Below are 25823 nucleotides of genomic sequence, written 5' to 3' on the forward strand. Positions count from 1 at the left end.
GCTTCACCCACCGGCCCTACTCCATAAGATTCCATAGAACTCCTTATCTATTTTCCCATCAATTAATTCCTTACTATATGAAAACGACGAAAAGAGCACTTGCAAAATAGAAGCAACAAGTTGAAACTAGCCAAAGGAGTTCTGAAATATCGTAGGTATTCATGTCTTATTAGAGTTGCAACACAAGGTACATACCGTGAGGAGTTGAAGAAGGTGCAATGTTTTGTATCTACCTTGGCCTTGAAGACAATTTGTGTGAGTCGAAGAGAGCCAATTAAGTTGGCCATGTTAACATGTGGCCTTAACATGCAGTTGCACCCTTCGTCGCACAACACACACAGGTTGGCATGTGCACATGAGATTGCAAAATACCGACAAATTATCCGTCCCATTCCGGTTGATTGTGTTCATTCTCAGTAGAGGAAACTAGATTTATTGCATGCCTTGAAAAGTAGTAACCACTAAGTTCTGTCACTTGCCCATGTTGATAGGATTTGAAACCGTGAAGAGATTAGTTTGGTGAATGGATACTGAAAAGAACTCCAGGAGATAAATTAGTTTGAAAGGGAAGAGTTTGCCAGAGTCTGGAATCAAAGACAATTACAAAACCACAAGTAAAGAAAGCCCATTACAAGAAGCTGTTCGGCTGATTGGCTTCTGTTCCACAGAATAGTACACAACCATATAAGTTATAACTTAGTCTAACTCGGCTTTCCTGTAAACTTAATTTCAAAAAAGTGGAATGTGTATTGATATAATATGGTCTCATTTGCTGCTATAATACAAGTCCATACAATGAATGTGTCCAATTTAGCTTTCAATTTAAAACTATGCACCTGTTTCTATCAGATGCTTGTTGCAATTTTCTTGTTTATCTTCTGTAATGAATTTCACTGAGGTCAATAATGAGCAGTATTTGCAATGGATATCTACATTAACCTAATGTGGACTTGAAAGTTTTGATTGCACAATCCTGAACATTTAGAGCAGCTATCCCTTTTCCAATACAAGTTTTGCAGCATGTCCTTGTTGAATTCAAGCACCTGCATAAACAAAATTTCATTCACTAGAGGTTTAAACCACGAATCACAATGAATGGAGAAGAATCCAATGTCATTACAAGAAGAGTAAAGCCAGTCACAATGCAGGTACCATTCGCAAGTTGCAACAGAAGCAGCACAAGACACCACAAACAAAAATTGAACTTACAGTTGTTCACTCTATTCTATAATTTCTATTAGGAAATCACAATAACAGTGTTAATGAATTTTCTTATTAATGTCCTTTATTTGTTATTAGCTGTTGGAGGCATTTCTATTGTTTCACGAAGCAACCAAATAGAGCATGAGATATACAAGAAAACAAATAAAACAGAGCATAAGACAATAATTCCATAAATAATGAAGATGACCAAAAGCAATAGTTAATTTTCCTATGAAACAGAAAAAAGTCAACCATAAATATTATCGGAAGTTCTATTTTCCATCATTCCCTCAGCAACCTAAGAGGCTCTTAGTGAACATAAAGATCAGGTAAATAAAGAATAATAAGTGTTCTTGACATAATTCAATGTAGAATTATCGGCGTCACAAAAATTTTGTAAAAATTGACAGTAAGTCTAGCATCTTCCAAAAGAACTTTTTCTTCTTTTTTTTTTTTTGTCAGAATAAATAATTCATATACTATAGAACTGTTCATTAAATTAACTAAAATCCAGCATGCTTTTTTTTTTTTTTTGTGTCAATAAAATCTAGCATGTTACTCAACCAGAAACAAGCAAGAAGAAGAAGAGAATTCTTTTTGAATGGCAAAAGATGACAAAAAAATCAAATACAACAGAACTGTTTAGCTTTTAACTATTGGGGCTTTATCATATACTTTTTTGGACACTTAATGGGATCATTGAATGTGACAAACAACTAAATGAGAAGCATACACCCTACAGGCATGTCCAATGGAATAGATAACATGGATCACATAATTCAACCGTTTAGCTTAACACAGTCCTCAATCCATGAAACCTGGTTCTGTTTACTTGTTTTCAAAAGTCATTAATTAATTCTTTCTTTTTTATATCTAAGAAAAAAAAAAAAAAAAAACAGAAGATAGAAGTACAAAACACAATAGAAAGACTTAAAAAAAATTAAAATGAGGGTGTCATATGATTTACCTGGGGAAAGAATTAGCAAGAATTAAAATAATCAATGACCTGTTCCCGTGTATCCTGTATTACTTCAATAACCTGCAAAAATAAGTCAATATGAATTACCTTGACTTAAAATAATCATATGAAAGATGGAATTTCCAGCCAATAAGAGTTTCCCTACAAAAAGAATTAGCTCGACTTAAAAAATTCAAATATGAATCCTAGTAATTATTTCAACCAAAGAACCAATCCACACTATATTTTCAGTTCACAGGGGAAATATAAATAAGTAATTCATATTATGCAAAAATCCAAATATACATTATTTATGAAGAATTATACGAAAAGAAACAGAGGCTGGAAATTCATTACTGAGCTGAATGGTTTTTAAGGCTAAGCAAAAGCTTAGGTCATATCTTCTTAAGGAGTTTGCTTTTTTGCTTCTAATATTAATTTAAAAGAAAAGGTTCCAACAGTTTTTTTTCAATATATCTAACTCTGTCCAAAACTCTCTCACATTTAACGCAAAAGAATGTAGGATCAGATGGACTAGGACATGCATAATTCCTGAAAAAGAGAGCAAGTTTCAAATTTGAAACTCATCATCTTCAAACATTATAAACTTTGTTTCTTAGAAAAAATCGCTTAACTATTGTATCTCATACATACCATTCTTGTAGGATTTGCGTTTCAGTTCACAAGATCTGTGACTGCTCCAAATATTTTAAACATTGAAAAAAAACAAAATTCAAACAGCATAATTAACTGCTCTGGGCAGCAAAAAAAGGACCTTGGATTGTTAACCACAAGAATACTCCCCCTCATACATAGCACAAAAGTCAGAAACACAGTAGGGGAACTCCAAACTTATATTATACAACGCGTATTAAAAATTAAAAATTTTATATTATAAAGACAAGCGTTTAAATATCATTTCCAACAAGCAGTGATGAATGCTAGTTTCCGTATTCTTATTTTTCTAGGCAACGTTGGTCAAGAGGGACTATCAGCCTATGTTGTCGGGTTCAAAATATATAATTATGAGATACTGAAGACTCCAAAAAAATTCTGCTCCTAGCCACCTGCAAACAATTTATGTGCCTGGCTGATTTGCTAAGGGTTACCGTATGGTATCTAAATTGATGTAGTTTGTAGACAAGAGTGGCATAAGATAATTGGTGTGTTAGAGAAGAGAATTTACGTACCTGATATAAACAACGATGAATAAATGTGTGATTCTTGTTAGTTCAGAAAGCCCAGCAGTTCTCTACGGACTGACTGGCCTAAACCACAAACTAGAGTAGATGATAGAGGATAAATATACACAATGTGTACTGTTGAAACTCAATGCAATGTGCGAACCTACGCTTTCCCTTCTAGAAGAAGTGGACAGACAATAGCTTTGTATGTTTGCCTATCAGGAAGTACTCCCTTAATCACCAAGTAGTCATGCAATTCAATAACTTCCTCTGGGCTGCAATTCTTACTGATATTGGTAATAAGAGTGGTGTATGTTATAAAATCAGGAACCATGCCCCCAGAAATCATTACCTTCATAAGTTCCTTTGCTTGTTGAATACACCCAAACTTGCACAAAAAATTGATCAATATATTGTAGGTGACTCCATTAGATGGAATCCCAAAGTCCTTCATTTCCCGAAACAAATCAAATGCTTCATCAATCTTCCCATTGCTGATATACCCATTTATCAATGTGTTAAAGGTTATAATGTCAAAATAATGTATCCTCCGTAATGCATCCATCACAATTTTTGCAATATCCACAGATGCCTCTTTGCAAAACCCATTTATAACAGAATTATATATCACCAAATTAGGTTTTTCCTCCACCCTTATCATTTTGTCATAAATTTGAACTGCACTTCCTATGTTCCCTTCTTTGCAGTAACAATCAATCAAAGTGCCATAGGTGACAATGTCAGGAAGTAAACCATGAACAAATATACTGCCCAACAATTGGTTGGCTCCCCTTAAATTTTTGCTTTTGCACATATAATCGATGAGGATATTGTGAGAGAAGACATCCTTGACAAGGCTCTTCTCAAGAATCTGGTTATGAAATCTAATTGCTTCAGTCAGAAGGCCATTCCTGCAGAGCCCCTTGATGATGATTGAGTAGGTGAACTGATCAGGGAACATATGCCTATCAATCATGTCAGACAATAACAAACAAGCTTCCTCAATGTCTCCTTCTTGGTAAATCCAATGGATAATTGAATTGTAAACAACAGGGTTAGGGTTCAAACCCCTTTCCACCATTTCGTCACACAATCTAAGTGCTACCTCCAAACTCCCTACTCTTGCATACCCATCTATTAAAGTTGCATAAGTCCTCAAATTGGACTGAACACCTGCCTTGGTCATTTCAACACGGATTTCTTCTGCAAATGATACATTACCATGTTTGCAAAACCCATTAATGATACAATTGTAAGAAACTGAATTGGGTCTAACACACTCCTCTGACATTACATCCATCTTTCTGAAAAGCTTCAATGCAAGTTCCAAATCACCCATCTTGCATGCTCCATCTATAATCATGTTAAAAGTAACAACATTAGGCCAAGTTCCACTCTTCAACATCCGATAAAATTCTGACATTGCCTCTAGTAATTTGCATTCCTTACAAAGAGCATAAATAACCAAATTGAAGGTATTGACATTTTCAATATATCCATATGAAACCATTTCCTTATACAGCTTCCAAAATCTACCAATCTCATTCAACTTCAGCAGGTGATTAAGAAAGTTATTCCATGCGTGAATTGTGACCCAATAACCATCCATCCTCAGCTTCTTGATTACGTCATAAGCACCTTCGGTCACCCCAAACTGAGTGCAAGCCCTTACAAGTGCATCAAACACTGCCGGACTTGAGCCACAAGCTTCATAACTACTAACCAACCCTTCCAAAACCTCCAGAGGGGGCAGGCCATCTGCGCACATTAGATTCCCCATGAGAGACAAGGCCTCGTCGAATCTCCTGGAAGTGACCAATACATGAATTACCGTACAAGAAGATTCTAAAAAATGAGAACACTTCTTGTTCTGTTGAGTCCAATTGTAAAATTCTAAAGCCAACTGTGGCGAGTTCCGAAACTCGCGAATAACACGGCTTACTAATGAATTGGTAAGACTTGGTGATATCTGCTCCAAGAATTTCCACCTCCTCTGCCTTAGATTAACACAAATTGCTCTAAAAACAATATTCTCAGCACTTGGGTTTGAGAATTGCTTACTCACGTGAAACCCACGACAAAAAAATAGATAACTTGGTTTGGGTAGAGAGAAGCTTAAAACCCAGTTCATCAAATAGCTTATAGCACAATTTCTGCAATGCACCTTCAAAGTAGGCAAACCCCAAAACAGCATAACACCAAAAAAATTAGGAGCATAGAGAGAGAACAAGAATGAAAGTGGTCCAGTGAGAGAGAGAGAAGAAGAAGAACAAATTGAGAACAAGACAGTGACAATAGCTAAAGAAATGCAGTGATACGAACGTACCTTTGTTACAACGTTTTCAGATAGCAACTTCAGGAACAAAGAGGGAATAGGGGAGGAGCGTAAGAAGCAGAAAAGATTAAAGGGTAGAGGAGGGAAGTGGAGACTAAGTTGGCTCGCCTTCACTGATGTGGAAGCAAGCGGGGTTCATACTGCGGGCGTCGGCTTTCTCTTCAACCATGGAGTCTCCCCTGCCGGCTTCGACGGATAGTTTTTCGGCGGAGGTCTTTGAGCAGAAGAAGCCGAGGAAGACGACTGTCAGTGCATGGAGATATGGAGGGGTTGGAACAGCGGTGGCGAGAAGAGAAGGAAGAAATGACGGTGGAGAAAAAGATGGGAAGTTGAGGTAGCCAGGTAGGTAATCAATTTTAAAATTTTTTAAGCTTTTGATTTTATATATTTTTTTTCAATTTTTAAACATATAAAGAAATTATGGCAAAAAAACAAACATATAAAAGAAATTGAATTTTGTAAATGACTGCATTGCCCCTAACCTCTGTTCTTAACCTTCCTTTTTTTTTTTTGGGCCAATGTGTTTAATAATATGCTCTATCGAGCCTTTCGTGGCATCATTTAGGCCGCTCATCGTCCATCAAGGCACGCCATCCGACGCAGCTAGGCACATCAGCCTGAGGACCACGCGTTAGCACCATGGAGACGCATGGCAGCAAATCACGCAACCAAAACGCATGTCACAAGGCAAAGGAACCACGTCTAGACCTCACTGATTGCTGGCTTTCCCATTTTTAGCTTTTTGCTTCTCTATGCATTAAAAGAGCATCTCTCCAAATGTTGGGAGTCCCTAAGTTCAATCTTTTCCCTCCTTGAAGGCTTGATGGCTTGAAGCAAGCTTCCCATTGGAACTACCTTCTAGTTTAATCTTGATTACAGTGTCTAATTGCCCACTAGGGAGGTTATGCAAGTTTTGGGACTCAAAATTAGTCCTAGGTAAGATTTCTTCATCTTTAGGTTTGATCAACTTCTTTTAATTAGATTATAAATATTAATTAGGCTTAAATATTTTCATTTAGTTCGATTGGTTGATGATTAAGCTAGGTAATTCTCTCAACCTTACTTGTTTATTTCTAGACATTACTTTAATTAAACATGATTAATTACTATGTTAATTGGAGAATTTAATTAATTAATTTTGAAGCCATAGTTTAATTGAGTTTAGTTAATTAATTTGAAGACTAAAGTTGGATTATTAAATGTTGTTTAATTAATCAATCTATTAAAGGTAGTACAGATTCCACCTTTCAGGGAAAAAGGTAGCATACACAAATTGAACATCTTTCACAATATGAAAATGCCACAGGTCATCTAATATTTTCATACGACAAAATTAGTCTACTAACTGTAAAAACAAACAAAAAAACAAAAAATAGAAAGAAAAAAATAACACCGTATACAGGATGCTGTTGTCGGACAATACACATCTTCCAATAACATCGAGTGACATGATAAATATTGCAACTGAGTACACAATTCATTGCCATCACAAACTGGCATTTCAGATCGAAGGCAATCATGCTAGCCTGATGTCAGCCAAACGCTGCAATGAGGAAAGCCTTATAAATGCTCATGAACTTTGCCACGAAAGCTGTAAAGAAAAGATCGACAGAAACACCATTAGAGAGCCAAGACCAGCTCAACAGGCAACTTCCACTCCAATTTGTCAAATGTCGAAAAATGTGTGCGTGTGCGAGAGAGAGAGAGCAGATCAGTTGTCATAACATGATATATGGCACAGAATGCCCATGAGAGACATACAAACATAGTAACATACAACAGAACTCAATCATGCTAAAAGGAGAGGAAGCGGACACAAGCATGTACAGCATTTATTACTGGGGATTTAAGAGCTCATGCTTCAAGTGACGAAATTGCATATGAAAAAAATTAATAAGATGGTATGAGACCAAAAGCATGGAGAGTAGTGGAAAACAACATTAAAGAACTTTACTGAAATTTCAGAAATTGTAAATGAAATTCATTATAAATCTAAAGCAACCAACATAAAAATGCGTTGTTTCCTCATTTCTACACATCATTATCTCACACAGCATCCAGATAGATAAAAGTACCTTCAATGTGAAATATGGCTTTCTGTCCAAGACGCATCCTATGCTCCTGTAAACAAAAAGGAAACTGCAATGTAAAAATATTTGAATAATGGATAGATCAAATCCTGACTTTGCTATGCTATTCCAAAGCTGAGCCCAAAGCTAAACTAAAATACTCTGTCTGCCAACAATGAACCTGCAAGTCTGCCACTCAAGTTAATGCCTTCAATGCATTTGCCAGACACAGTGGGGATGAAATTGTCAAGTTCAACAATTCTGGTGTAACTCACCAACCTGATCTAACAACATTGTGCAAAAGGAACTACTGTAGGAATCAAGGCTGCTGACATGGGGAAATGATTATACACTTACATAATATGCAGCCCAATGGCAGACCTCATGCTTCAACTCTGCATCCAATTTCTTCAATAACTCATAAAGCAGCCTCTGAGACAACACCAAATATAAGCTTCAAATCAAATTGGGAAAAAAATTGTAGAAAACAATAATAAAGGGAAACATATGTACCTTCAAGATAATCTCTGGAGGAATACAATTAAGAAGTAGCTCATACAACTTTTGCCGCACCTGATAAAGCCTAAATCACACAGAACAATGTTTGAGTAGAAAGTTTAAAGAAATACTATTAGATTGAAAATGAGAGACAAGGAATATCCATCCTACTTCATTAATCATGAATATGGCCAGAAAAGAATAAAGAAAAAACTTCAGACTTTAGACATCACGAATTGAATCTTGTAACAAAATAACAGTAAGGAATTTGTCAAATCCTTTAATGTAATAAAATTGCATTTCAGTCAACAATGGTCTACTGGTCCTTACTTTCATGCAATTACTAATCTCCCTTGATGGGAAGATGGCTTGAGGATAAATATGATAAGCTGCAAACTCAAATCCAATTAATTCAAAAGTTACAAAAAAGTGGCACTTCCATTAGAGTATGTTCCTGGCTTCCTGCAAATACATGTTCTATTTTATGCTAGATAGCAGCAATGCATTCTGCCATGAATTTTCACAAGGCTCAGTCATCTTTTTGCATCTAAGCTATTCCTTTCATCTTGTTTGGGTGAGCATGACCTTCTAAATATATGTTACATGCATTTTTTAGTTATATTTTTAGTAATTTTTAATTTCTTTAGTGGACTCCCATGCTGACTAGGTCTTTAGTTAGTGATCAGTTAAGATAGAGTTGTTGGGCTAATAAATAGGAGTAATGGGATGGTTTTCATCCTGACTGCTTTTTATGTTAGATAGTTGCTACTTTATAGGATGTTGTTTCCCCTTTTTCTTGAGATAATTAGTTGTAATAAACACCTATATAAGGTGTCAACGTGAAGAATAAAGGCATGATAATTATAAACCAAATAAGGTTTAACATTATCTGTCAGGGTTAATAAATATAGATTCAAACAAGAAGACCAACCCCCAATACGTACCAATATACAACATTTTCACATCTTGTAGACGAAAACTGAAAAAATTGAAATATCATTGGAGGTTAGACACAAAACTCGATGGCTGAATGAGTATGTTTTCCAAGATTAATCCAACAGAACACCAAACTTCAGGATACGTTATTTTTTTATAAGAACTTCAGGAAACATTATAATTATGTTAAATTTGGCAATGTTCTCAATATTCTGATTCAATTCCAGGAAGACAAACCACAACTTGCTCCTTAGTCTTCTTGAAGATGAGTTAATAAGATTGAAAAATCAAATGGCAGATTAACTCATTTTGCAAAGGAGGACAGGGTGGATAAAACAGACATCAAGATGCCACAAAGGCAAGCCATTGGCAAAGCAATTATTTTATGGCTAAACAGACGACTACTACAAGCATGGTACATTACTACACTCAAGGTGGTACCAAAAGATGGACGATAAGTAAGAAAAATCATAAGTAGGATGCACGATAAATCCTTCATAATCAGACATTCAATTCAAAACTCCTCCCTGCCCGATTTTATTTGATTCAAGACATTCAATTTTGAGAAAAAGAGAGGTGGGCAGTAACTAATAAATATGAGAATATGAAACATGCAACAGTTGTTATAATAAATAAATGGAAGTAGAAGCTAAGAATCAAGATGCCAAATGATTTTTCTACTTTGATTAGAGTAATGGAAATGAAAGAAGAGTTAGAGCCCTACAGGAGAGCTCTCTTTTGGGTCATGGAAGGTAGAACCATATAAGAAGCAAATAAGAACTTAGAGAGATGCAGTGAAAACCATTAAAGAAAGAGTGAAACCACCAATGGCTTTTTTTCTTTTCTTCTTTTAGTTAACTAACAAATATTATGGAAGATTTAAGTAAGAATTTTCCTATTTGAAGCAAATCAATTAATCAAATGAAAATATCCACTTATGATGCTAAGGGAGAGTTTGGTTAGACCCAACCAAGAAAAAGAAGTTTCATTATATATTGTTTAAAAAAGTACAAATGAGAATTTAAATTAATTAATGCTTAAGTGGAGGCCAAAGACCCCACTATGCAAATAGTAGGATGCAAAACATGCTGTAATAGAGGCCAATATTGTAGGATGCAAAAAACCAAACCTTTTTGGGCTCTGCTCCTTCATTATATCAGATGCAATTTCAGAAACATATTCCTCCCAATCCATTGGGGGTATCGCTTGGTTACTTGCAAAGGGATACCTACAACCACATCATGGTACACAGAAAGACCAAGCTATCAGGAACTGCGCTATGTCTACATAATGCACAGAAGAAAAAGAACTGCTTGATGCAGCTAATGATCAATAAGAAGCATTATGGCACTTAACTGTTGAACACGACATGTTTCTAATGACAATATAGCTCTCCTTAAGCTCCTATTTGATTTTTCAGCTATACGTGCAGCAAATCCAGAAGGAAGTTGCAGCCCTTCTTTCTTTCCAATGAATTCCAATACCTTAACAATCTGACACAAGAAAATTTCAGATGAATTCATTAAATAAATTATAAATTAAAGGTGTACGCTAAGATACTTGATAATCTTTTATTTCACACAACAAATTCTACAAGTTGGAAGCCAGCAAATTCAACCTGTTCTTCTGTTGGTGCATTTATTCGCACATTTAGACACCGAGACCGGATTGCTTCAGTAACCTTTGAAGAACTGTTACAGCATAGTATTAGCCGGCAATAAGCACTATATTTCTCCATAGTTCTTCGAAGAGAATGCTGTGCTTCTCTTGAAAGTTTGTCAACTTCATTCAGCACTAAGACTGACATTGCAAAGAGGAAATGATATCAGCATATAAATCTTAAAGACTTAAACACCCAACAACTTGCTCATCCAACCACGTTTCTTCCCTTTTTTTTAGTGGGGGGAGGGGGGAGAGAAAATACAATGCCTGTTTTGCGGAAGTGAAAAGGATGAGAAAACAACATAAATTACCATAGATAAACAACCAATTTATTCAACTGAAAGAAAAACTAAAGGGGAAAAAAGAATACCAGCTACATACTGTTGAAGTGAATGTACAAAAGAATAGTGAAATTTAAAAGTATACATTGGATAAGGGTATAATCATAAATGATAAGCAAGTAAAAATACTTAAAATTACCTTTATATCCCTTTTTCCCTTTTGTGTCAATGGGTCGATTTTTAGCCATTTCTTTTATTATTTCTTGAACAATATATCTGTCCTGAAAGCCTGCATCACTGGGGTTCAGTTCAATATGGTTTGTACTTGATAATGTAGTCAGCTCGATATCAATTGTTCTACTCCCAGCCTGATAATAAACAATAGAAAAATCCTAGTTAAAATGGAATGCTAGAAAATAAAATAAAATTGAAAAAAAAAAGCAAGTGGAGGATTCAACCAAATACCAGTTATAAGGTGCTTAAAACAATATACTATGCAGCAATAGTTTTAAGTTGAACAATGAGGATATTGAAAGAAGAAAAAGCCCAAAATAAATCATAATACTAAAAATTAAAAAACAGAAAAAGCCCAAAATAGCTTGAAATAAAGCGAGCATCAAATGATATATAAATTGGGTTAATGTACGTTACACGGCTAAGATTGAGATGTCAGTGTCCTTCAGCCATATCAAGTAAGAAATCTAAAGCATATCCTAAAGATCCAATCTTGAATGAAAAAATTGTTTCAGAAGTTTTTTCTTTAAAAAATAAAAAGTAGGTAGGAAATTTTGCTCTTTTTCAAACAGCTGACAAGGAGAGATGATAAAAATCACCCCATGCCTTCTAAAAGAGACAATAAAAATGAATCATAAAGAGAATAAACGTAATGATTTATAAAGAGAATAAAGAGAAAAATCACCCCAAAATTATTCAAATATGTAATGATTTATAAACGCAATGCTAGCATGTCCTACGAATTGGCTAAAGTTGACCATCAATTATCAATAAACCAGAAATCAACACAGCTCCACCTATATGAAAAATAAACGATAATTTCTGCAGAAGCAGCACCAATGATCAATCACATCTGTCAAAAAGAGGGTGAAGCTTACATCAACTTTCCATGTCCTATTTTCCACCTTCACCTGCCAACCACAGTCACAACAAATTCTCAGCAAGCCATCAAAATGTACAAAACAAATACTAGGTTAAGGGGAGGCTCGGGAAAAAAAAATTCACTAATCACAATTCCTACATCAAATGCTAGTTTAAATACTGTCAAACATTTGTGTATACGCTATAACTGTAAGAGGGTACTTGAACAATGTCTGACTGGTTGGCTTACAAGGAGACATTGCTCATTAGGAAAAAAATAATTAAAAAATGGACACATATCAAACTGTAATTGACTTTGAGAAATGACTCCTTAAATTAAGGAGCTAAACATTTTCCCTTGTAGTTTGTTTTGTGTTGGTTCTATTAATTCATTTGTCTACCAAAAATAAATAAATAAAACTATATAAAGGTGGAAAAAAGACCCAGAAGAAAAAAAATTTGTTTTCTTTTCTCTGTAGGCAAACAAAGGGCTAAAGTCAAAATATATACAAATACATAATTCGAACCCAACAAAAAAAGGTAAACTACAATGAAATTGTGAGAAAAGCAGAACCTTCTCGGCGCTGGGTCCGAAAATCTGACGGATAAGGGCGATGATTAGGGTTTTCTTGCCGGAGCCAGAAGGGCCGTAAAAGAGCAAATGGGGGCAGTCCTGCTCTGCGACCTGCACAAGAAAGATGGTAAAGATTAAAAACCCTAAAAATTAGGGATTGAGAACCATGAGAGAGAGAGAGAGAGAGAGAGGGTAGAGAGTTGTACGAGTTTCTTCAGGTTTTGCGCGGTGTCTTCGTGGACCATCGCATGGTCTAGGGTTTTGGGTCTGTACTTGTCGACCCACAACATCTTCTTCAATCTTTCACTGTCTCAGTCTCCGAGAGAAGGAGAGGGCAAATGCAAATGTGGCGGGAAATCCCAATCTTTGTGAGGGGAGAGTCAAGTAACCTTATTTAATGAGTGCTGTATACCAAAAAGTAAGGGTGGGTTCGGTACGGTTACCGTACCGAAACATCCATACCGAATTTCGACCGATATGGGTCGGTAACCGATAACTTCGGCATCGGTCGGAGAGTGGCGGTATCGGTCGGCGAGCGGCGGTCCGACTACAACACCAAAATAAAAAAAATCACAGAGAAGGGGGAGAGATAAGACAGAGAGAGGGAGAGAGGGAGGGGGTGCGACAGAGAAGGAGAAGGGGCTGGGGCTGATGGTGATGAACTGATGATGAATTGATTGTGGTTGGGGCTGTGGTCGCACAGAGAAAGAAAAAGAAGGGGAAAAGAAGAGAAGAGAAGAGACACGGGTGGGAGGAGAGAGAAGAAGAAAAAGAAAAAAAAGAAAGGGGGGGGGGGGCACGTGGGTTAGGGGGGGGAAAAGGAAAATAAAAATAAATAAAAATAAAGTTTTATTTTGTATATGAATAAAAAAGGTATTTTGGGGTTTCAAATTTCAATTGGGGTTTGGATTTTGAGGTTTGGAGTTTTATATTTTTATTACATATGTTTTTTATAATTTATAGTATATAGTCAATAACTTAATAGTTTACATGTTTTTTAATTTATATCATCTTCTAAACCTTAAGGTATATGGTATAGGTCATATACCTAATAGGGCCGTTAGGCTAAATGACTAATACCATATACTAATAATAATATATTATACCATATTATACATTTATGATTGAGGTAATTACATAAATCATAAATAGTCCATAACTCCATAGTTCATATTGATATTAATATATTATATCATATTATACCATATTTTACTATATTATATCATATTATACAATATACTAAATTACTAATATTATATCATATTGATATAAATTATAGAAAATTAGAAATGTATTATATAAAATTATAAATTATATAGAAAAGTAATACTAAGTATTTTATATTTAGGGTATACCAATATAGTATAGAAATGTATAAAAATGAATTATTTTAATTATACTTTTCAATATACGGTCGGTATCGGTATACCGTCGGTACCGGGTTTTATAAACCAATACCATTACCGAATTCATCGGTATTTTCGGTATCGGTATTTTTCGGTATAAAATCGGTTCGGTATCGGTATTTTTCGGTATTTTTACCCAACCCTACCAAAAAGAATCTAAAGGACAACCATATTTTTTGGTAAAAAAAAAAAAAAAAAACTCTATTGACTTTAGGTACCAAATTATAATGTTTTTTCATTTCAATTACTAAAACATATGGTTATATCAAACTGTGACTGTCTAATAGTCATAACTTTTTTATTGATTTATTTTTTTTTAAAATATTTGCAAGGCTTAAACTTTAATATTTAGTTTTTGGGTTATAGAACTTCATCCCCCAAACCTAAATCAAAAGTATGAAACCTTTAAAAATTTTGATTTTTTATAAATTTTAAATAGTCACAACTGTGACTGTTCGACAATTACAACTGTAACTGTTCGACAGTCACAACTGTATAACAAACTGATTTGTGACCTAATCCAAAATGTTTTACTATAGGTTATTACCTAAACTAAAAAAAATTAGTGTCTTGCTGCTTTATTAAAAAAACTATTGATATTTGGTATTTAATCCTAATTTTCTAAAAAAAAAAAAACCAAAGCCCTCTTTACACACTTCAGAGATGGCAACGGACTGGTTGGTCGGGTTTGCCAATATCATACCTGTACCACTAGATAATTGAGTCTCCATCAAGTATTCGGAACCTTATTATTATTATTTTTAAAAAAATTTTATATTAATAACATATCAAATCAACATAAATACAAAATATAATATAGATGAAATATATTAAAATTCATCATATTATATTACAATAATACTAAATCATAAAAAGAACATCATTAAATTTTAAAGACAACAAAAACTAAGATAAGAAATTAAAATATAATTTTTTTATTAAATGGGTATACAGGGTGAGGCGGGGACTATGATGATATTATCATACCTACTTAATCAGGGCGGGTCCCCACGGGGAATTTTGTCATCCCTATCCAACTCCAACACTCTTAAACCCCAACCACAACCTTTGAGGCACATCCCCTCTTCTTATAACCTCATTACTTTATTTTTCATCTACTAAACCCCAAGGAATAAAATTTTGGGTTTCGAGGAAATTTCGATGAAAATTTCGACGGAAATTTCGAAAATTTTTAAATTTCAACAAAAATTAGACGGAAACGACGGAAATTGCCATCAAAATATGAAAATTTTGAATGAAACTTTACCATATATTTATTTAACATATTATCTACTATATTGATAAAAAACATTGAAGAAACCAAATTATATGGTAAGTTTCATGTGATATGTGATGAATATAATAGGCGTTGGAGGCAAATACTGTTAAAAAAATGTTTCACTAATTAATAATTATATAATGAAATTACACGAATAAATCACTAATGTGGCAATGGGAAGTAGCGAGCTTACTCAAAGGAACTTGGAAATGGTCTTCAATAGTCAAATTGAGCCGCATTAGGTTAAAAGAGAACTGACCCGATGACAGCAGCAACGACAGCGGTTTACTTAAAATTTCAATTTCACGAATTCTCCAAATTAGAAAACCAAATATTAAGGGAATGAAACCTCATGGTGAGGGAATAAATTTCTTTTTCATAATTTCTTTTTACAAAGATTTAAGCTAAAAAAATTGGATAGTGATTGTTTTTAAAAATGTTTGTTTTAATTAAATTTTTTATAATTTAGTTTGACTCCAAAGTTGACTATTTTCAATAATGGGTTTTTAATCTTAATTGTTGTGTCATTAGAAATGTCTCGAGCTCACAAACACATACACGCGAACCGTTCGTGAATCAGAGTTACAGTTTAAAAGTTATGAGCGTTTGATTGTGAAGGGCTTTTGAGTAATTTCTATTTTGAGTTTTAAAAAGTTAAAAATAAAAAATTAGGCTAATCAACTTCAACTTCACCGTACTACACACAGTGACACAGTACAATTTTTTCTTTTTTATTCTTTCCTTCGTTTTCCCTTTGACTTTCTTTCCTTCATTTTCCCGTCACTTTCTTTCCTTCATTTTCCTTTCTTTCCTTCCTTCTTTCTTTCAATTCTTTCAGCCTCCTCTCATATCTCTCTCCCAGTTCCACTGTGACAGTTCTAGATCTATTCTCTCTCCTCCCTTTTCCTCCCAGATCTCTTCTTCCTTCTCTTCCTTTCCTTCCCCGATCTCTCTCTCTCTCTCTCTCATCTTTTCTCTTTCTTCTCTCTCTTCCCTCCCTAATCATTACTATGTTCGATCCGCCGCTCTCCTTTGGCGACGGCTGGCCTCTTCCTCCCCTTTCTCCCTCTGGCTCCGCCTCCCCAGCTCGAAAATTTCGGCCAAATATTTCGAAATTTAAACGAAATTAATATGGTATAGAATTAAAATTTCCATACTCCCCGAAAACGAAATTTTAATCCTTGCTAAACCCTAAACATTTTCTCTTTGTTCTATATAGATAATAATATTGTAGAAAAACATATTAGTTTGGATGAATGGAGCCTCTACTCATCCCTTATTTGTCTTCAATTATATAAGGTATTATAGTAAATTTGTGTGTGTATTTTTTTTTTTTGTTCTTCCATTTCTAGTCGCAGTTTGTTTGGCGAACTAGTGCCGAACGATTCTAAAAAGTTTGACAGGTGCCAACTGAACATAAATAAATCATTTGGCGGCTATCCACCAAATACCATTCATACCATTCAGCAGGCATCTATCGAATAGTTTCCCAGACAGTAATCCCTTCGATTAAGAACTGTTTAAGAACTATATATCAACAGAGATGTATAGGTCTCTTGGATAACAAACATTTATTCCACTTATACTTTCCTCTTAAATAGCTCTCATGTATCATTCATTTTAATGGGTCTACTCGACGGACGACTGCCCGAAATGTTGTTCTTAAGGTCAGCAACAATTGGCCTTAGAGCACACATTTCCTACAGAAATTACTTATTGCGTTAGCGGAAAGGTGGTGGGATATAACACACACGTTTCACTTCAACAACGTTGACGAGTTAAAAATGACTCCAAATGACTTTGCTGCAATAATCGGTGGTTATTGGAGTGCTTGGGAAGTGAGTGTGTTAACTACTTTATGTTATCATGTTTTACTATTATAGCATGATTGACTTGCTTGTTTTTCGAATTGTGTAAAATGTTTGTTGCTTTTTCTAATATAACATGATAATATTGGAGTTTTGTCAAACTAGGTCGCAGGTTTAGGTACTTGAGAATTAAAGGCTTTGCACTAAAAAGTAGTTGGGCAACAGTAGGAAACTGGCAGGTAGACACACATAAAAGGTGTATAAAGTAACCTTCATGTATTTGATTGTTGAGCAGGTGAGATGGCATCTGTGGGGCAAAGATGAAGACATATAACCATCGTACGTGTGAGATAATATGCAACAACAAAGAGGATGTTGTTTGATGGTCTTGCCAAATACTCATGGTATCTAAGAGAGTGGGTCTCATTCAAAGTTCAGGATCCACGAAGCAATGCATCCATATGCCTCCACCCCTATCTATGCTAGCTAGGTGACCACAAACTTAATGGAGGGGATATAGATTGGTTATCAGGGAGAGGACTACATTTCATGTGCGGGCTACAAGGAATATGAAAGTTTCCAAAATAAGTTTATCAAATACAAGAATTACCCTTCATACAACGTAAGTGTGAAACAACATAATAGTATTAGAATTTAACTAATTCATAGGGTGGATTGTTTATTCACTTATAGAATGATTTGGTTCAACCCTTTATTACATTATGCCAATAGGAGTTGGGTTCGAATGAGGTGCATCTTCGTCAATTCACAATGCCCCAAGAGATGACATAAAGATGTTATCGTGGTCCACCACCGTACCATTGCTAGTTTGGAAAACGAACATAACATGCAGGTGGTCGACATTCCCCGAGAATGTAATGTTAGCTACCTTTTACTCTCACTGAATCTTGTAAACGTAAGTCATATTGGCTATGTGACAACTATGTTAAGCACATTATACGAACATGTGAGGAAAAGATAAATTGACCCAAACACATTGCCACTTATGTTATCTGCCAGGTTAATTCTCAGACTGCAGCCGAACTCCTTGAAATGGGTGTTGGCCTCAACAATATGCTATTCAAAAAGTTTCTTAATGTGAAGATAGAAATTGATAGTTTGATGATAGAAAATGTAAGTTTTATTAAGTAATGGTCAATGCATTTGCATACGATATTATGACTTGCCAGCATCGAAAATGTGGTATGACTGATATGAATATGTATGTGTAAGATCAGTTACGTAAAATATCATAGTATAGTACTGAAAATGCTCAAGAAGGAAGACATGATATTTATATGCTCAAAGACAACAATTTTGTTGGGAAAGACAACGATAAAATGTATGAAAGCAGTGGCGAGAACATAAAAATTGTAATTGAATGTAATAAATTGCATAATAATCAACTTTTCATTAGTGATCTATCTTGTGCACCAACTTTAAAAGGACCGTGTTTATTCAGTCAGTTATGGCATGAACAATGGGTGAGAGTGAGAATAAGAATGTGAAATAGATCTCAAATGTTGATTAGTGGGCCGAAGATGTGAGAGTGAGAGTAAGTAAGATTAATATTTGAGAGTGAGGTATGAATCCGGCTGAGAGTGAGAGCAATAATTTAGTGGGGCCCATCAAATGCGAATTGATAAGACAGCCCATCAACATAAACTAAGTTTGTTCAAAAATAGAAGGCATTAATTAAAAGGGAAGGGATAAACTTGTAAAAATCGGAGATGGGAAAAAGTAGCCGACAGCTGCACTGTGCAAGGTCAGCATTGTCTCCTACTTGCCCCCACGCGTGCATCAAAACCACCGACGGCTCAGATGCAAGAGTCGTTGGGATTGGACGGCTTCTGCAATCTGAGCGTTATGAATTAAAAATAAAAATAAACATGCCCAGATGTGTAGCGCGATCTGGGCCTTCTTTTTAACTATTCGTTGGTGATATAACGATTTGAATTATTTTACCGTTATACTAACATTAAAAAATATAAGGAAATACAGAAAAACCAGAAAAATTATTTAAAAATTCTTAACGGCTATTCATCATTTTTCCTATAAATTGAACATTCACACTTCATTTTTTCACACATACATCTATCATTTTCACTCACTCTCATATATATTTTACATACTAACTTTGGTTGTAGAATATATATATATATTTTTTTTCAATCATGGTAAATCTAAAGGGTCTCGATTGGTCCAATGCGGAAGAAGTAGCTCTAGTTGTTGCTTGGATGCAACACTCCGAAGATTGTGAAATTGGTTTCAATCAAAGGAACACAGAGTTTTGGCATAAAGTGTACAATGAATTTATTTGAAATTGTCCTCAAGTCATGACAAATGGGCAACAACTTGGAGCGGTCCAAGCTCACTTTAAGAATATAGGGCAAGCCACTACAAAGTATCAAAAATATATCTTGGCGGCGGAACGACAACGCACTAGCAGGCAAAACCAAATTGATGTGGTGAGGTTTTTTGTTAATTAATTTAAATTTATTTGTTGGCAAAAAAAAATTCATGAATTTTTATACCATTTATGATTCATTAATTTGAGTGAGCTTTGCCAATGCACGATACCAAACACTCCACTCGAGAAACCGTCATTTTGCATACCACCATTGTTTTGCCAAGATGCAACACTTTATGAAGTGGCAATATGAATCGGAGGAGAATCCAACTGACAACCCTACCGAGGCCGACACCCCTAATGATGCCAATGATGCAGTTCAATTAAGTGTAGATGAGGATGCTCCAGCCTTTCAACCAATTGATAATCGCTTGAGGCCACCTGACAAAGATAGGTCAAAGAAGGCCAAACACGATAGTGTTTAATCAATTCAAGTTGCCGACGGTATCATCACCTTTGTCCAATGCACAGAGTCGTTGTCAAAGCAACAAGAGCTATTCATGAGGCAGTTTGACGATCGAAAATAAAGGCATGAAGACTTGGATTATTATGGGCAATAACCTCAACACAATGTCTGGAGACTAACGAGTGTTTTAAGAGGCATGACAACGTGAAGTTATGGCAAGATGAAATTCAACTACTGTAGCCTAGGCCAATCATGGCACTTTAAGCTCAGGAGGGTACTATCCCAATACCGACTTTTCACAATTTGGCTAAATGTATGCGTCTATTTTATGTTTGTTGTCTACTTTATCTAAGTGTGCGTCTTTTCAATTATGTGTACTTTTTGTTGTATAGTTTTATGAATTTTAATAAATTATCCTATTATTAAATGTCACGTGAGCAAGCCAACTTTGATTCCTTCACATGGTACATTGATAAAATCATACGATTCGTTTACATTTCCTAAATGATAAGATTCTGAGCAGTTTAAATTATGTATTGAAGTGTTTAAACTTGATTAATGGTAATTTGGAATAGAATCTTACCACTCCAAACTTAGTTTGCCTCATTTTACGTAAAACTTTCGAATCACTACGACTTCCACTTCCAAATGATATATGCGAAAAATGACGTAACTTCTATACTTCTAACTCATCCTTAACAAAAATCATTCGCAAAACATACACAATAAAATCTATAACATATTTACGAAATTCTTACTTTCAATTTGTTCAAGTATATTGTGAGAAACTTGCACATATTTATTCTTCAACCAATGAAATTTCTTTTCAAGTATATAATAATATCTAGTATAAATAAAATACATAATGTTAAAAACATATAAGGGTAGGAAGTATGTCAGTCTTAATATTATGACGTCTGACATTCATTATATAATTGAGTTAAGAATCTAGTGTCCAAAAATGATTTTTTTAATGGTTATTTGGGATATAATCTCACCACTATAAACTCGTTTCATCTCATTTAACCTAAAATATCAAACTCATTCCAACTTTCACTTTCAAATGGCATAAGTGAAAAATGGTGTAACTCATCTACTGTTAACTCGTCTATAACTAAAACCATTCCACTATAAGAAAACTCTTTTTGATTGTCATCAATAACCAAACAATGGAAAGTCTAGAAATTTAATTATTATCCTTTTTGCATTGGTAAACCAAATTGTGTAGAAGAAAGATACTAAAATTCTTCTATACGTTCACGTCCAAACAAGAAAGTTTCAAAGTACTTTCATAAGCGCAAGTTTTTGAACAATTCTTATTAATATGTTAAAACAAAAATTAAAGCATTGAATCTAAAAGATGTGACACTTTCAACCATATTTAAACAAAATCTCAAATATAAGAAGATCGACACCCTTCTTTTATCTTTTGTTCTTCATCATTTATCTTTTGTTCAATACTCTGCATGACTAGTGCACCAACATCTTGCGCTGCTGCTTTCCGCCATGTAAAGGTGTTGGGAGAAGTATAAAAAACTTAATCCACCAAACAGACGACCTGAATTCTGGTACATATTGCAATTCTTTATTGATGATTTAATATAACGGAAACAATATGTTTGATTTTTGAGCATATTCTTGTAATCGATTCTTGTGCATCAAGGGATCAGCCGATCAGGTAGCCCTGCACAAATTCAATTTTATGAGAACTACAAATAATCTAATTTTTTTGCAATCAAGTTTATCAAAATCTTATGTAGAGTCATTTTTATTTTGAAATTTGAAATTATACACATGTTACATTAATATATTTTTTTTTTTTGCAGAAAATTGATATAAATGAAATTGACATGCAAGTTCCGAAATTTTTAAGCCTGAAATTTATGCAATTTAAATGCTTCAATTCTCATAAATTTCAACATTCAAGTTCGATCACAAAAATGAATTACAAATCTCTCTAAAAGTAGAGATATTCATCATCTATATATATATAATCTCATGCTAACACTATATATCTTCTCTTTTAACACATTCACAAAATCTGTATAAGAATTATTATAAAGTTGCCAACATGCACAAAATATAAGGCATGACAGTACTGCACATTTGTTCTAAATTATGTCTAACTCCCTTTACAAAATATTGGAATAAGCAGCACATATCTTCTCTTTTCAACTTCACAAAATCTACAACTAAAAACTGTCAATATGTACAAAATATGATTCGCAAAACATACACCATGAAAATCTCGAATAAATAGCATTAGCATACCATCATAACATGAGGCTAATTTCGAAGAATTACTATAAGAAAATTGATTTTTGATGACATTTGATTAATGACGTTTTATAAATGAACATCATAAAACGTTACTATTTATGACGTTTTTAAAAACTACATCATGGAATATAACATATAACTAATTAATTATGACATTTAAGAAAAAACGTCATTGAATCATGATACAATAACATTTATTCGTGAGCTATAAAAATGAAAAAAAAGAAAAGAAAAAAATTACATTTATCAAACGACATGGATACTTTTTTTTTTTGCCACTTGGAAACATTCCATTAAGAAAACCCTAAAAGGGTAGTATACAATACAGAAGAAAAAAAATCCAAAATAACTAACAATCATCCCAACAATAACAACCTAAAAAAATTAATCTAAAACAAAACCATCAGATACCAAGACACCAAGGAGAGAAGTTGGGGGTGAAACCACATATTCTTTGCGCAGCGAGTAAGGCAACTGCATAAGCAGTATTATTAGTTTTTCTAGGAATCCAAGACTACTTAATGGCAGAAAAACCAACCCCAAGATCTCAAATATCCTGCACAATTGGAGCCTAGGAAGCACTGATACGAGTACGGCACCGATACGTGACACGACACCGATACGCAATACGGCAAATTTCTAAAAAATAAGAACACCGATACGGCTCGGATACGGATATTAAAATTATATTAAACTTAAAAAAAAAATCACATATCACCTAAATATACCAAATAAAACACACCATAATTCATAAAATATGTTTCAAACAAAACACAAAATAAAACATGTTCAAATAAAACAATACATAAAACATGTTCCAAATAAAACACAAAAAAACTCATAAAATTCAAATTCCTAATGAACTTCATTCATCATCTTCATCACCATCATCGGTAAATAACATGGCTTCTAATTCCGGTTCATCAAGGGAAAGGTTTGCAACCTCAAGAGTCCCGCCACTCTCCAAATTCATGGAATCAAATTCATCCCCTCCAACATCCCACATTTGAGACACACCTTCTTTGTAGATTGGACTTTTCCTTGATAAAAGACGAAGATTGTAATGAACAAACACCAAATCTTCCGCCCTTTGTGGTGTTATTTGGTTCCTTCTCACCGAGTGAATGAAATTATAAGTATTCCAATTTCTTTCACAACATGAGGATGAACAAGGTTGTCCAAGTAGCTTTAAAGCTATGGATTGGAGGATTGGTGTGGAAGCTCCATGGACAATCCATCATTTCACCGGAGGCACCAATCCTCTATCCTTAATTGAATCACTATTAGCAAAATCTTCAATACATGCCGAAAAAGCGGCATACTCCATATTGAAACTTCTTCGCTCCCCCTCATGAGTAAAACATCTTTTGATACATTTTTTCCTTTCGGTTGTGATCTCAATATCTTTGTGTGGAGCAATGCGGTTGGGAGCCTCCGTTAGCCACTCATTGCTATAATACCTAAAAGCACAATAGGGGTAACCAATATAAGATTAAAATGACAAAACCAAATATTCAAAATTTACTAAATAGTAAAGATATATATTAAAGAAAGTTACCTAGGATTTAAAGAATGTGCCAAACAATGAAGTGGTGTACTACTCTTAGTCCATCGCTCCACTAAAATTCCATGCACCACATCATAAAACCTTGATGCTTCATTGAGTTGTTTTCTTTCATGTGCATAAATAGCCTCCTTCACTTTTTCTATCATAGAATCCCACCACTCATAAATCAAGTGAAGGCAAGGTGTGTCCGTATCGGCCAACCTAAGCATCTCATAAATGGGAGCGGTAAAGCTAAGTATATAATCAATGACTCTCCAAAAGTCTTCATCTAATATCTTATCCTTGATCATTCTTGCTTTTTCCACATCATCTTCTTTGTATGAATCCCATTCTTCACTAATCACCATATGCTCCAAGCCTTGTTTTATTTTCTTAAATCTTTTAAGCATCACAATTGTGGAGGCAAAACGTGTATCGGCAACGGATAACAACTTCAACTTGCAATGATTATTATACATTGACAATCTCATACTATGGTTCATGATAAAGTTTTTTATCATCAAAGCATCCTCATAAATCTTTGCTATCCAACCACATTGTTCTTGAATATCTTCATGTCTTGCACTTGAAGATGGTGAGCAAATTCCCTTCAAAGCAAGATTGAGGGTATGGACAACACATGGTGTCCAAAAGATGTGTGGAAATTTGGCTTCGATAAGCAATCCGGCGGCCTTGCAAACTGGAGCATTATCAGTAATTACTTGAACCACATCTTGTGAACCAATTTCCCGAATGGCATCAATAAGTATGTTAGCAATGTAGAATTTGTCCTTGTACTCACCTTGAGTATTGATTGCTTTCAAGAACATAGGCCCACTTTCACAAGTAGCCATAATATTTATAAGAGGTCTTCTTTGTGAATCTGACCACCCATCACTACATACACTTACACCCTTCTCTTTCCAAGTCATCTTAATTGGCTCTAGTAATTTGCCAATGTTAGACCTCTCCTTTTGGAGAAGTGTAGTTCGCAATTTGTTGTAACCTGGAGGGACATAACCCGGAATTGGGTTAGAAACAGCACCAGTGTATGAACGCACATAGTGTGGATTCCTTGCAAAGTGAAATGACAAACCACCCGTGTAAAACATTCTTGCAATTTCACCATCCAATTCTTCTCTAGCTGCCATTGTGAAGGCTTTCTCAATGGCTCCACTTCCACTCATTCTCTTCCTCTTTTTTGGCTCAACAATATCTTCATAAAGTCCACCATCCATTCTCATAGTACTACTCCCAGAAGAACCCATTGTTGTGGGTAAAGGAACTTGATTAGGTAAAGATTTTTGCTTCCTAGCTTTAGCCTCATCTACCTCTTTTTGCAACCTCGGCAAATGACTCTTTGAATTTGGGCATATAGCAATTCCATTTCCTGACTTTCGTAATAAATGACAACTCACTCTAAAGTAGGATCCATTATAAGTGCCATTGCAAAAATTGCACATAAATTGAGTATTTCCTCCAGAACTCCCCACTTTTTTCCCAAGATTCTTGACATACTGCCATAATGGGGCATTATCATTCACCTCAACAGCAGCAACGTCAGTAGAATTTACAGTTGAACTATTTGTTGATGAACTCACATTTGGTGTTGAACTCATTTCCTGGACAAATGAGCTACTAATATAACTAATAAATTGTAAGAATAGCATTAATTTTTTTCTAACAGACCCAATCCAATATTATTTACTATTCATATTTCAGAAAAAACAATGACAAACCCAACCCAATACTATTCATCAGATTTCATAATTTAAAAAAAAAAACAGTAACAAACTACCCAATACTATTCATGATTAATTGATTACTGCTCAAAACAAATAAACCCAAACCCAATACTATTCATGATTTCACTTTTCTGAATTATAAAATAAA

The 25823-nt window shown here is 34.6% G+C and overlaps 3 protein-coding genes across 4 annotated transcripts; all 3 read right to left on the reverse strand.

The window, feature by feature from the left end:
* Window positions 1-231: 231 nt before the first annotated feature.
* LOC147291500 (Pentatricopeptide repeat (PPR) superfamily protein) lies at window positions 232-5999 on the reverse strand. 2 transcript variants are annotated; one of them, XR_015121043.1, is made up of 4 exons: window positions 5672-5999; window positions 3352-5509; window positions 2171-2242; window positions 232-1043 (listed from the first exon to the last, which is right to left on the reverse strand). XR_015121043.1 is itself a non-coding variant. In XM_086235169.1 (2 exons), the coding sequence occupies exon 2, from the start codon at window positions 5474-5476 to the stop codon at window positions 3509-3511; it is 1968 nt and encodes a 655-aa protein (XP_086091295.1). In that variant the 5' UTR covers window positions 5477-5509; window positions 5672-5999; the 3' UTR covers window positions 2250-3508. The 2 variants fall into 2 exon arrangements, 1 of the variants encoding a protein (XP_086091295.1); XM_086235169.1 differs by lacking the exons at window positions 232-1043; window positions 2171-2242 and having other exon boundaries at window positions 2250-5509.
* A 946-nt stretch (window positions 6000-6945) lies between these two features.
* Window positions 6946-13530, reverse strand: EMB2775 (ATPase family associated with various cellular activities (AAA)). Its single transcript, XM_086235603.1, has 11 exons — window positions 13002-13530; window positions 12796-12906; window positions 12239-12271; window positions 11326-11494; window positions 10802-10983; window positions 10540-10676; window positions 10313-10411; window positions 8263-8332; window positions 8107-8181; window positions 7756-7801; window positions 6946-7271 (listed from the first exon to the last, which is right to left on the reverse strand). Exons 1-11 carry the CDS (start codon window positions 13083-13085, stop codon window positions 7213-7215), a joined length of 1065 nt encoding a protein of 354 aa, XP_086091729.1. The 5' UTR covers window positions 13086-13530; the 3' UTR covers window positions 6946-7212.
* A 9719-nt stretch (window positions 13531-23249) lies between these two features.
* On the reverse strand, window positions 23250-25042 carry LOC147291502 (putative transcriptional regulator tpeD). Its single transcript, XM_086235957.1, is given in 2 exon segments — window positions 23250-23844; window positions 23943-25042. Coding segments are annotated over 2 exon segments (1695 nt in total).
* Between the last annotated feature and the right edge of the window lie 781 nt (window positions 25043-25823).

The sequence above is a fragment of the Dryas octopetala genome, chromosome 3, assembly GCF_963921425.1.
Source record: "Dryas octopetala chromosome 3, drDryOcto1.1, whole genome shotgun sequence".
Lineage (NCBI taxonomy): Eukaryota > Viridiplantae > Streptophyta > Magnoliopsida > Rosales > Rosaceae > Dryas > Dryas octopetala.